The 13,877-nt window shown below is 43.8% G+C and overlaps 1 protein-coding gene across 8 annotated transcripts in view; it reads left to right on the top strand.

The window, feature by feature from the left end:
- EVL (Enah/Vasp-like) overlaps positions 1–13,877 on the top strand; it is a 134,383-nt gene that overhangs the window by 60,884 nt on the left and 59,622 nt on the right. The window contains exon 1 of one of the 8 annotated variants that reach the window (XM_072963702.1): positions 929–1,065. The exons of 3 other annotated variants lie outside the window; for them this stretch is intronic. Coding sequence is in view for 4 of the 5 variants with exons in the window: in XM_031679395.2 (XP_031535255.1) it covers positions 9,241–9,302 (62 nt within the window). In the remaining variant the exon portion in view is untranslated. Of the gene's footprint in view, positions 1–928; positions 1,066–9,210; positions 9,303–9,553; positions 9,732–13,877 lie in introns of those variants that run through there. 4 more of the 8 variants (XM_031679395.2, XM_031679393.2, XM_006209052.4 and 1 more) reach the window with 4 other exon arrangements.

Consider the following 13,877-nt stretch of genomic DNA (forward strand, 5'->3'; position numbering starts at 1 on the left):
GTGTCTGGCTTCTTTCACTTAGCATAGTGATTTCAGGGTTCATCCATGTTGTAGCATGTAGTACCTGCTTCCTTTCTGTGGCTGACTAGGATCCAGTGGTGAGTTCCCACTTTTTATATCTTGTTATTTCTTCCTACAGAAATTTTCTTTTGTGCTAGAATATATACAGTAAAAAAAAAGTTTTTCAAAATAAAGTCTGTACCTGATAAACTTTCTGAGATCTTGTATACCTGAAAATACATTTCCCCTCACATTTATGTAATAGTTTACCTAAGTATGAGATGTAAGTATCAAAGGTTTTCCTCCAGCGTTCTGAAGGTAATATCCTTGTTAGGATGTAGAAGCCTGGTCTGATTTTGGTTCTTTTACGGGTGATCTGGTTTTACTTGGAAAACTTTTTAGAATCTTCTCTTTGTCTATGTTCTTAAATATTATTATAATCCATTGTGTGTGTGTGTGTGTGTGTGCACCTGCACACTTATGCTTTTTACTTATCGATTCTGTCACCCTGTCAGCCTTTTGAGTCTGAGCTTTTACGTCTTTCTTGAATTCTGAAAAATTCTGTCATTAGTACTCCAGATATTTCATCTCTTTGTTTTTCTTTCCTTCTAAGATGCCTTTTTCTCAGAAACTGGTATTTTTCTCCTGTGCTCCTCTTTTCCCTTCCCGATGTGTCTAGGTCAGTTCTTCGACCAGACTTTATGTTTCTCATCTCGGACAGTTCTGCTGAGGCTATCCATTCAGTATTTTTATTTCAACAGTTATATTTTTGTATTTAAAAAATTGCTTGGTTCTTCCTCATTGCTTATTCCCACCTCATACTACCTCTCCAGTGGCTTTTATTATGCTTATTAAATTCCAAATTCTGTTTCCCATGGAAAAGGAAAAACTCACTTCTGGGTGTTTCACTTACTCTCACACTACTCCATGACAACAGTCCATCACTTCTGACGCCAGATATGTGGGGTTTCCACACATCGAGCAATTCTGCAGTGCCAGCTGGGTGTCCTACAGTTTAACTCAGTTCTGACACTGTTTACCTGGAGAGAGCATCAGATCTCACAGGTAAAGGGCTCTGTCCCACAAGGCTGTCTCCCCAGCCCTCGTTCAGATGCCAGTCACAAGTCCAGGTTACTACCTGGGCTTCTGACCAACTGGCTGTAAATTGGAGGTTCCCACACTCCCTTCCTGAGGTTCAGTTACTTTGCTGGAACAGCTTACAGGACTCAGGGAGCCAGTTTGTTACAAAGGCTATTAAAGGATACAAGTGAAGAACCCGATGAAAAGATTTAAAAGGCGCAGTTTGGGAGGGTCCTGAGCACAGCGGCATCTGTCCTGGTCTTGAGGTTGTGCCATCCTCCCAGCTTGTGGACACAGTCCCTTCACCAACCTGGAAGCGCTTCAAACCCTGGCCTTTGGGGATTTTATGGAAGCTCCATTAAATAGGCATGATTGAGTAAATCATTAGCCATTGGTGGCTGAACTCAGTCTCAGTACCTCTGCCCTTCTTGGAAGTTGAGGTCCAGGCTGTGGCTGAAAGCTCCAACTCTCTAATCTTCTGGTTGGTTCCCCTGGCAACCAGCCCCCATCCTTAGGGGCTTTCCCAGAGTCACCTCATTAACATAAACTCAGATTGGAAGGAGCTTGTTATGAATAACAAAAGACACCCATTTCACTTTTATCACACAAAGCTATTTCAGGAAGTGCAGACAAAAGACCAAGTATTATAACAAAGAATGCTTCCACTGCGTTTATACCTTGGAAATTCCAAGGTGTTGGGGGAGCTGTAGCCAGAAACAGGGACAAAGACCAAATACGTATTTTTTTATTATATATTACAGGATGCTTCATTTGTTGCCTTTGAGTCTGTTTTTTTTTTTAATTTGAGGGGCAGGGAGCAGGGTTTTTTTGGGTTTTTTTTGTAAACAAGTACTGGGGATTGGAACCCAGGACCTTGTTCGTGCTAAGCAAGTGCTCTGCCACTGAGCTATACCCTCCCACCGAGTCTGTGTTTTATACACTTAGACTTATCAGAGATGTTATAATTTTCCCCTGTGAGTTCATTGTTATTTCCCTGGAAATACCGCTGTTGCCTCGGCTAGTAGTGTTCACTTATGCTGCAGATGAGTTTGGCCAGGAGATTAGTTGGGATAGAAGTTCCTAGGGGCGGAGCACCGTGGTATTACAGGCAAGGCTCAACCATTCCCTTTTCAAATGCTGAGATTTGAAAAACAAGGACATATCTGTACCCTCTTTGTACCACTAATAATTCATGTACTTTTTGTGTCCCAGCCTCTGTAGCAGAATAGCTTAACAATTTCAAAAAACACACTGTGTACCAAGAATTGTGCTGGGCACAAGTGGTCATGAAAGGTGAAGAGAACATGGTAGTCCCTACATAAAGGACAATGATCTGTGACAACTAAATTGATAATGTCATAAAATGCAGAAGAAACACAGCAGCAGGAAAAATTTTCTCTGAGAGCCTGGGAGGCGACAAACACCTCATAGAAGAGGTGATATATAAATTGGGTCTTGAAGGGCAAATCCCACTTGAACTGCAGTTGGCCCTGCAACCTAGCTAATAAGTTGTCGTAATGTGTCAATGACGGTGACTAATGCTGTGTAGCCATTTCTCTATCCCCTTTTTCTCCACTCCTAGAACACAAGGACCTTCTACTCAGTACACTCTACCTGTTTTTTAATGCTAATTCTCATGAAAAGCCAGTATTACACAAGCATATTTTTTTCTGCATTTCTTAGTCAGAGACCCTTTTATGCTCAAATATCCCACAGAGAGAAAGTAGAAGAGAGGTTAGCCTGTTCCCAGAAAAGGAAACTAAGATACAGAGAAATAAAGTGACTTTCCCAAGCCACACAGCAATTAGATCTTAACTAGATTGCCTGAGTAGGGTGTCTTTTAGTCTAGCTCCCTGATTTGTTTTCAACCATTCTGCTTCCTTTGGGGATCTAGAGATACAGAAAACACCTCTTTGAATTCAAGTCAATATAGTTGTTGTTTATTGAGCATGATCCAGAGCCAAATGCCTTAGCATCCTGTGTGACTGTTGGGAATGTATATTAGCATAGCCACTATGGAGGATAGTAAATAGAGGTTCCTTAAAAAACTAAAAATAGACTTATCATATGATCCAGCAATCCCACTCCTGGGCATTTATCCAGAGAAAACTGTAATTAAAAAAGACATGCACCCGTGTTCACAGCAGCACTATTTACAATGGCCAAGACATGGGAAACAATCTACATGTCTATTGACAGATGACTGGATAAAGAAGTTGTGTGTGCCCATGCACACACACACTGTGGAATACTACTCACCCATTAAAAAAGAATAACGCCATTTGCAGCAACATGGATGGACCTGGAGATTGTCATTCTAAGTAAAGTAAGCCAAAAAGAGAAAGAAAAAATACCACATTATATTATTTACATGTGGAATCTAAAAAAAAAAAAGACACAAATGAACTTATTTACAAAACAGAAACAGACTCACAGACATAGAGAACAAACGTATGGTTACCAGGGGGGAAGGTGGTGAGAAGGGATAAATTGGGAGTTTGAGATTTGCAGACAAACTGCTGTATATAAAATAGATAAACAACAAATTTATACTGTATATAGCACAGGGAACTATACTCAATATCTTATAGTAACCTATAATGAAAAAGAATATGAAAAGGGATATACATATGTATATGTATGACTAAAACATTATGTTGTACACCAGAAATTGACACAGCATTGTAAACTACCTATACTTCAATAATTAAAAAATAAATAAATTTTTTAAAAAATAGAGGACTCCTAAAGGGAAAAAAAAAATCCTGTATGAAACTTGGTGCCCTTCCCTTCATTTATTCATTCATATATTCATTCATGCAATCAGCATCTACCCCGTACCTACTGTATCCTAAACAGTGTACTAGGTGTTGAGCTCAATTCATAGTAACAAACCATAAGGTACTACCTTAAACAGGACATTTCTTAACTCTCTCACTAAGTCGCTCTTCAGGTGTCAACAGCTGCTATCCTATTTTTCCAATATTTTCTATTGGCCTGGCATAACTGATTTAGGAATTGGTGCTGTACCTGCAGCCCATAGTCATTAATAACCAGTCCTTTCATTGAACAGATGAGGAAGCAAGGGTCGAAAGTGAAAAAGTGAATGCCCAAGGACATAGAGCATGTCGATAATAAAGCATGGACTGGAAGCCGTATTTCATAAATCTTGCCATATTTCTTGCTCCTTCTCATAATTCTACTCAAGTGCTCTATTTAAGCTAGATAGAGATTTTTTTTAAATAACCCCTCCTCTCTCAAAGATTCACTCTTACCTATTACCTACTTATTGAAACCAAGAAAAGACAGTGGTAACATGTTTGGAGGACAGAGGAAATGAAGAATGAAAGTGAAGGACACATTCTCCCAATGAAGATATTTGTACTCTTTAGGAAATGCTCAGGAAGTGAAAAAGAATACCCTCTGATACTTTAATAATCATAATCAACTTCTGCTTCTAGCCATGACAGAGTAATTGTGATGGACCTGTCACCTTGACAGAAACAACTATGAAACTGAACAGAATATACAAAATGCCTCAGTATTCGAAGGATACTGAAACCCACACAAACTATTGAATTCTCGCTATTTTCAGGCATTGAACAGGCAGCACAATACTCTGATCCTTGAGTGAAGAAGCACACGTCATAAGCCTCACAATGACTCTGGCTTTCTTCCTAGAGTCTCTTCCCTGTCTTGGCACAGAATAGTGGACCCCAAGCTAAAAGCTAGTCTTAATGAGCTCAGGAGTCAGATATTGGAATTCCAGGCTACTGAAATAGCTGGATTTTGTAGGGCAGGGAAACAGGGAAGAGGAAGCCTTGTGGTAGGGGCAAGAATAGCAGAGTTTTGTGTAGGGATTCACTCCGGGTTATTGGCTAAGGGCTGGCTGTGCACGAGTAGAGTGAGACTCTACGTGAGACCCAGCACAGATTGCCTGCTGTAGGATGATGCCAAAGGTCATGCAGTGCTGGAAGATGTTGGAGATCCTGGTCAATCTGAATGAACAGGCGTCACTGAGCAGCTAGGCGTTCAGTTGTGATCCCAGAACAGCCATACTTTAGGAATAAGGACTGTGCCCTTGAGTTAGGGCCACACCCTAGGGCTAAATTCAGAAAGGAAATAAAACTTAAGAAAGTTAACCTTGATAACACTAAAAGGATCTGCCGGTAATTTACCTGACTGCCAGGACAAACTCAGCGCCTTCAATGGATGGCACTAGATTCTGCAGTGTATCATAACAATGTCAAACATATAATCATAAATTAGTGGACTTATTAAGAGTCAGAAAATGTGATCTGTACTTAAGAGGAAAAAGTAATCAGTAGACACTGAAGTGACCCTGAAGTTGGAATTAGCAGACAGGTACTTCAAAGTTGTTACAAGAAATATGTTCAAAGACTTAAAGGAAATGGCTAAAATGATCGAACAGAGAATCTCGACAGAGAAATGAAAATTATTAAAAATTTGCAAAATGAAAATCTAATACTAGAAATGAAATTTTTAAATTCACTGGACCAGATTAAAAGTGGATCAGAGACAGTGAACTAAAAGGTATTAGTGGACTTCGAGACTGGTCAACAGAAATCATTTAATCTGAAAACAGGAAAACAATATTGAAAAAAATGAACAGAGCCTTGGTGACGTGTGAGATAATGCCAAGAGTTCTACACACGGGTAACTGGAGTTTTGGAGGGAGAGGAAAAAAAGAATGGGCAGAAGGAAATTGTTTGAAGAAACTATTACCAAAAATGTCCCAAATCTGGTGAAGAACCTTCACTTACATATCCAAGAATCCCAGTAACCCCCTAGCAGGATAAAACAAAGAAAATGACACCTAAGTCCATCACAGTCACACTGCTGGAAACCAAAGAAAAACAGGAGATACTGAAAGTGACCAGAAGAAGGATGATGATATGAATGGTGGCTGACTTCTCATCAGGTACCGTGGATGCCAGAGACAGTAGAGAAACATTTTTAAGGTGGTGAAAGGAGGAGGAAAAAACCCTCTGAATTCTCTACTTAGAAAAAAAAGTGCCTTTGAGTATGTAAGCAAAATAAAGATATTTTTCAAATAAAAGAAGAATAAGAGAATTTATTGCCAGCATACCTGGTATATAAGCAATGCTAATAGCTGTTCCTCAAGCTGGAGAAAAATAATACCAGGCAACTCAGATATTTAGGAATGGATGAACAATACTGGAAAGGATAAATATCTGGGTAAATATAAAGGACTTTTTTAATAATTAAAAAATATACATACAACCATTTTAAACAAAAATATATGACATTGTATTGTGAATATATAATACATACGATTATCATTAAGGATGCGAGTGGATTTATGCAGTTGTAAAGTTCTTACATTTTACACAAAGTGTTGATTCTAAGTATACTGTACAAAGTTAAAAACGTGTACTGTAATCCCTAGAAAAACCTCTAAAATTAATGTAAAGAGGTGTAGCTAAAGTCAACAGAAGAACTAAAATGAAATTCTAGATTACTTAGTTTACTGAAAAGAATGCACGAAAGGAGTAGCAGAGGAACCAAAAATGAACAAGATAAACAGTAAACAGTTAGAAAACGGTAGATCTTTATCCAACCATATCAATAAATTAAATGTAAATGGACTAAATATTATAGTTGAAAAAGACCAGACCAGATGAGAATGAAAAACTCAACCTTACACTAGCTATGAGAGGCACTCTTTAAATACAAAAGTAGAGGCAGGTTGAAAGTAAAGGGATGTGTAAGGCTACCATCCACCCTAATCGCCAGAGCTTATAAATATGTTACCTTAGGTGGCAGAAGGGACTCTGCAGATGTGATTAAAGTTACGGACATTGAGATGGGGCAGTTACCCTGAGTTATCCAGCGGGCCCAGTCTAATCACAGAAGTCCTTAAAAGCAGAGAACTTGAAAAAGAAAGAAAATGGTAACTATGTGAGATGCTGATTATGTTCATTAGCTTGACTGTGGTGATTATTTCACAATGTATGTCTGTATCAAAGCATTCAGTCACACTCCGTAAATATACACAATTTTTATTTGTCAATTATAACTCAATAAAGATGGGAAAAAATAACAGTTAAAGACCAAAACAAGAGACAACAGCAGTCAGATATAAATGTTAATTTAAGGTGGAGGAAGAGTCAGGGTGATAATGCATTCCTGGCTCTGAGAATGGAGGAAGGGCCCAAGCCAAGGAGTGTGGGTAGAGGCCAGGAAATTATTCTCCCTTTGAGCCTCTGGAAGAGAATATAGCACTTCCAACACCTTGATTTGAGCCAGTGAGACCTTGAGATCTGTCAGAAGGCTGGCCTACTAATATCTTACAGGACTAAGGTAATAAATCTGTGTTGTTATAAGCCATTATTTTGAGGTAATTTGTTATAGCAACAATAGAAAATCAGTACAGGGTGGGAAAAGATATACCAGGCAAGTAGCATAAGAAAGTTTGACTGTATTAATGTCAGATAAAGTGAACTTAAAGACAGAGAGTGTTACAAGTGATAAAAGGGGGCATTTCACTGATCAAAGGGTCAGTTCATCTGGAAGATAGAATAGCCCTAAAAATGTATGTACCTGACAAAAGCTTCAAAATACGTAAAATAAAAAGACAGAAATAGACAAATCCGCAGTCATGGTTGGAGATTTTAACACTGTTGTCTCATCAGTTGATAGAACAATTATTCAAAAATCAACCGACAACAAACCAGTAAGGGATAAAGAAGTTGTGGTATATTTATATGATGAAATACTACTCAGCCATAAAAATGAATAAAATAATGCCATTTGCAGGAACATGGATGGACCTAGAGATCGTCATTCTCAGTGAAGTAAGCCAAAAAGAGAAAGAAAAATACCATGTGATATCTCTCATATGTGGAATCTTAAAAAAAGAAAAAAAGAAAGAAAAGGACACTATGAACTCACCTACAAAACAGAAACAGACTTGCAGGCATAGTAAACAATCTTATGGTTACTGGGGAAAGAGGGTGGGAAGGGATAAATTTGGGAGTTTGATATTTATAAATGTTAGACACTACATATAAAAAAAGATTTTTTTAAAAAATTTTCTTTTGTATAGCACAGGGAACTATGTTCAATATGTTGTAATGGCCTTTAAGGAAAAAAAATATGAAAACGAATGTATGTATGTGTATGCATGACTGGGACATTGTGCTGTACACCAGAAACTGACACATTGCAACTGATTGTACTTCAGTTAATAAAAAAGCCAGTAAGAACATTAGAAGATCTGAACCACTATTGACAACCTTGACTTAATTGACATTTTTCAGAACACTGCACCCAATTTCAGAACACACCTTCTTTTCTTGTGCACATAGTACATTCACCAAGATAGACTACCTGCTGGGCCATAAAATAAGTTTCCGTAAATTTAAAAGGATTGCCACCATACCAGGTAAAACAGAAGAAGAAATTATACTCAGTATGTTCTTTGACCACAGTAGAATTAAATTAGAAATAAATGATAAGAACACCGAATATTTAGAAATTAAACAAAATACTTCTAAATAATCCATGGATAAAAGAAGAAATCACAAGGGAAAATAGCAAATATTTTGACCTAAAAGAAAATGAAAACCACAGTATGTCAAAGTTTCTGGGTGGCAACCTAAAGCTTTGCTTGAACGGAAATGTGTATTGTTGAAATCCTTTGAAAATGCATTTTCAACGTTCAGAGGGCATCTGCTCTCCAGTTAGCATTGATCTTTCGTGCTGTACTCTGGACAGCTCTTCCCACTGGTTCCTCTTTTCCAGTATAACATTTTAATGCATCAGTTTGCTAGCTTATCAGTCTCTTCCTTTCTAAACTGTAAAAAGCCTTCAGGACAGGTACTGTTGTTCTTGTCAGTGTTTTGTCTGTAGTTCCTAGCAGTGTGTGACACTTCGTGGGTTCTCAATAAATTTTGAATGAAAGATTGGAAATGGATCTTATCTTCATGAGAACCCAGTGGAGACCAGCAGAATAAAGATCATTAGCCCCATTTTACAGTTGAGGAAGCAGAAGCCCAGGTTCACTTAATGAGCCAGTGACAATGCCAGGTTTCCATCATTCCTCAGACATTTTCCTTTCAGGCCCTAAGCTGCTGACAGAAACATCACCGTTAGTGAGAAGTGTCTCCCCAGCAGATGTGCAAAATTCACACCACCGTAAAACAGGACGCCCTCACTGGCTGTATAAACCTCATCAGGTAGTCTTTTATTCTCTGGAGGCTGGGCGAGGGCACCTTCCCATGCCGGGTCTAGGAGCCCTGGGCACCGACTCTGTTCGGTGTTCTGTGCTGGGTGGGAGGGGCTGGGCCCTGACCCGTCCCAGGCCCCGGCTTCGCCCGGCAGGAAGCCCCTGAGCTTGAGGCTCTTGGCCACCCACATGGGTTGGGGGGTGCTCTGCCCTGTGAGCTCTTGTTTCTCTATTTTCTACCCAGGTTTCAGTTCTTGACTGGGGTTTGTTTCCCCTTTGTCTCTGGTTCAGCTTCCTTTTCCTGTTTGGTTTTAAGTAGATCTAAAACTCAAGCTGCTGCCTTCTGAGGGTCTGTGGCCCTCTGGCAGCCGGCCTGGTGGGAATACAGGACTTACCTCCTCGGCTTCCTGTGCTGCAGCCTTGCAGCTATGGCCTCAGTGTGAGTACAGGGACCGGGGGACAGGGGGACGTCCAGAGGAGACATGGAATCATGACAGGGTAGAGCTGAAGGGGCCTTAGACTCCTTCGCAGACCCCTCATTACACGGAGAGGGTGGCGAGGACCAGAGGGCAAAGGACTTCGGCGCGGTCACAGCAGGTTGTGACGGCTCACTCCATCCACTCCAGCATCTCCGTCTGCTGGTCTGTCCATCACACCGGCCTGGGCCACTTGATGCCTATTATCTTTAATGGCTCTTTTTGTCAGAAGCACTTCCTCAGAAGTCAGATGCTGGCCTCAGGTGGTGGAGGGGGCTCTGAACTGTCTGACAGGTTGGGGTCTGGCTCAGAGGTGCCGTGGATGGGGCCTCTGCTCTCGGGGTGGCCTGAGAGCGCTCGGGTGCTTTTCTCTGAGTACCGGTCTCTGTGCAGAGGGAGGAATTGGCGTGCCTTTTGTAACAGAGACTTCGTGGCTGTGACGGCGGAACCCTGACCTCCGCTGGAGGGACTTGTGACCAGCTTTAGGTCACTTATCACTTAGGATGTCGTAGTTTAGCAGCAGCTGGTCTGCATTCTGCACTTGTAATTGTGGGCGCACTTTCTAAAACTGAGGTTATGTTGCAGACGTGACCCTCCCCTGCCCTGTGACTCCATGAAAGATTGTGGTTGACAGGGCAGGGTTTTATCCTCTGGGATTTGGGGCATTTACTTGATCAACTCATTGCAGCTTTGCGTCTTAGGGTGAAATTATAACTCCTCCCCTTAAAAATTTCCAAACTGCATTTTCACCAGTTTTCTCATCTGATTGTGTTCGCCCTGTTGGGTGAGGCAGCTCCGGAAGCGTTAGCACTGCTGTTCTGTGGACGAGCAGGCCTGGCCGCTGGGAGGCCGCGGCACTTGCCCAAGGTCGTGTGGCTGGTTGAGGAGGGACTGCGAGGAGACCCACCCGGAGTGGAACAGCCTGGACCGGGGTTTCCCAGGGCGCGACCCAGGCTCCCAGGAAGCATCTTGCAGAGAGTGGTCGCGGTTGACAGGGCAGTAAGTAGGGCTGGTCCGGTGGGCTGGGCTGCAGGGGAGCTTTGGAGAGGGCAGTGCGCCCACCTCTCGGCGCCGTCTGGGCCAGGCTGTTGGAGTTGCTTCCTCTCGGCCCGAGTGAGCGGCTCACAAGGCCCGGACACACACTGTTTTTACCATTGGCCTTATTCTTGCTCCTTTGCAGCCAGTTTTCTATCATTTTAGTAATTTTCCTTGAGCTTTAATGGATTTGTGGCTGGAGCTGTGGAAAAACAAGACTTTCCATCTCAAAGGCATGTTAACTTCCAAAGTGGGCAGGGACCAAAGTCATTTTCAGCTGAAAATTACGCTGTGAAAAGCTCAGTCTACTCTATCCTGTCAACTGCTGATTGCAGAAAATAGTTTCAGAACTAAATGAGGAGGAAGCAAAACAGTTTTTTAAAATCTTTTAAAATTATGGAAATCTAAGAAGTTTCCGTCTTGAAAGCAAGGTAGAGGCCATCTATAGTAGGTCATCTAGGTTAGTGGTGCCCTGGGCATCTGACTCTCCACTTCAACCAAATTCACTCTCTTCTATCTTTTTAAGTATTCCTCAATATTTTCTTGAGAAAGAAAGTTGTACTGTTGCTGGTGATAATGACTTTGAAGTCTGAAAACTACTTATTTAGTCCAGCTCTGAGGTACACAGATCAGGAAACTGAGGCCCAGAGTCCGGACAGAACTCGTCTTTGGTGAGTGAATTAGTGGTCCAGCCAGGCAAAAAGCGTCCCCCGCTGGAGGTTGCCCGCGCTCACGGCGCCGGCGCGGCCCAGGTACCGCAGCCACAGGAACTGTAGACGTTTGCCTTCCCACATGCTGACAGAATGGAGATGTAACAGCAGATTCCCAGTCACCATGGTGCCTGTAATGAGGATACAGGAGGCCTTCGCATCATGAAAACATGTCAGTCCAGCTCTGGCCACCCATCAGTCAAGAAGCATTCTCTGAGCACTTAACTGTGGACTAGGATCTGGGAGTTCCCTTGAGCACGCGGCAGCCCAGTGCACTCCCTCTGGCGTTGTTCCGTTTAATTCTGACGGCGATCCTGAAGGTGGCAAGTACTGCTTGTATTGCTCCCGTTTCACAGAGAGGAAGCCAAGGCAGAGAGGGAGGGAGTGACTTGGCCAGTGACGGGCCCAGGCTGGAGCACATGTCTCCTGACTGCGGACGCTCTGCTCCCACACACTGGGCTGGAGGGGTCTCTGCTCGGAGCCTTGTCGAGCGGGGGGACAGCACCCTTGGAACCGGAGAGACTACAAGCCCTAAGTCACACGCAGTGTAGACCTTAGTGAGTGTGGACAGGAGAGCAGCAGGAGCTGAGAAGTTGGGGGCTGTCAGGAGGAAGGAAGTGGGATCTCAGGTAAACTCCGAAGGACAGGGATGATTTAATTTGAAAGGGACCGAGGGGCTGCTCTCAGTGCCGGGGAGACAGAGGCCGGGAAGTCAGGCATCCTGAAATCATTCTGGGGGCGGGGAAGGTAGAGGGCGCACAGTTGAGATGTCATGACCAAGAGATGCGAAAAGACCAGCGAGAGCGACGTGGTAGAGAAAGGGCCACCGCTCACGCCGAGTGGAGCCTTCCTTCGAGACCCCAGTGAGGACACGAGGCGCGGTGCAAAACATGAGCATGAAAGCTTGGGGGGGTCACACGGGGAGGGAGGACAGCAAGGGGAGAGGCCCTGAGGTGGGAACAGTGGCAAGTTCAAGGGTCAGGAAGGAACAGGACGTGAAGCTATAAGCATGAGAGGGTAGTGAAGGGCAGTGGGGCAGAGAAGCAGCTGGACCTTATCGCCTGGAGCCCGGGAGAACTTAGGTTGGCATCGCTGTGTAGTGGGAAGCCTTGGAGGGCGTTACACAAGGAAAAGATATCCGATAGAGGTTTAAGAACAGTCACTGTGGCCCCCGAGTGGATAACAGCCTGAAGTGTGACAAGAACAGAGGCAGGAAGATGTGTGCGGTCACGCAGGTGAGAGGCGGCCATGACTGGGGCTAGTGTTGGAGCCACGGTGTCGCTGGAAAGTAGCCAGATTCAGTAGGTTGTCTGGGAGCCTTCACGACCTCCTGAAGGATCCAGGGTGGGTGTGAAGGAAGGAAATGAATCAAACCTGACTCTGGAGGATGGTGGGGAAGGCAGATGCACACCCGCGTGTCAGCTCGGGGTCAGGGTGGGGGTGTTGAGCCGGCCGGTGCAGAACAGGTCCCCGGGGAGAGTTGGCTGAACGAGGCCAAGCTAAGCCGGAGCGAGCTGCTACCAGAGCGCAGCAGAAAAGCCACGGGAGGGAGTGATGCGTCTGACCCTTTCTGCCAGACGATTCCAGTCCCTTCCCTCGTCTCCCTCTCGTCCTTGTTGTGCTTGGTTGGTTGGTTGGTTGTTTTTCTAAAAGCACTTAGCAACTTATAACATCTTATATGACTTATTTATTACTTGTCACCTGTCTCCACCCCTCTAGAATGTGAATTCAAAAGCAGAGGGATTTTTGTCTGTTTTGCTGGTAGAGTATCCTCAGTGCCTGAAACAGGGCCTGGCAGCACACATTTGTTAGGTTGCTGGACTGAGTTAACTGCTTCTGATGATGATACTGGAGATGGCTGGGCCAGCGGAGCTGCTGCCCGGTGGGGCTCCTGCTCGGCGCGTCAGAGAAGCGGCCAGGGAGGCAGAGCCGAGGCTTCCTGTACAGTCAATGGTCGGTTGGCTGCCGGGACACGGTAATTACCACTTATTCCACGGTCCTTCAGATCTTGAATACGCAAAGGTGTAAGAAGTCTCACGCAGCCCGGTCCACCCCACAGCCCCCCAGCCCACACCTTCGGCCTTGCTGCGGGGTTTGGAAGATCGTCTCTGAGAGTAGCTGGTGTTTCCTTCAACGTCTTGTCCCCACAGACGAGTCAGAGTCCCAGCAGCTTGCAACCAGACAAGCCTTCAGAGACTGTGTCGTCCATTTATTCTCCCAGGATGTGTAGCCAAATCATCTGGCAGGCGTCTCAAAGCTTCTCTGTCGTCTTCAATGCAGAGAATCCGATGTGTCTCCGGTGGAGAGACATTACGCCCGTAACTGTTCCAGGTTATCCTCGTGGGAGCGCGGGGCGCTCCCCGG

Source organism: Vicugna pacos, chromosome 6, assembly GCF_048564905.1.
Source record: "Vicugna pacos chromosome 6, VicPac4, whole genome shotgun sequence".
NCBI lineage: Eukaryota > Metazoa > Chordata > Mammalia > Artiodactyla > Camelidae > Vicugna > Vicugna pacos.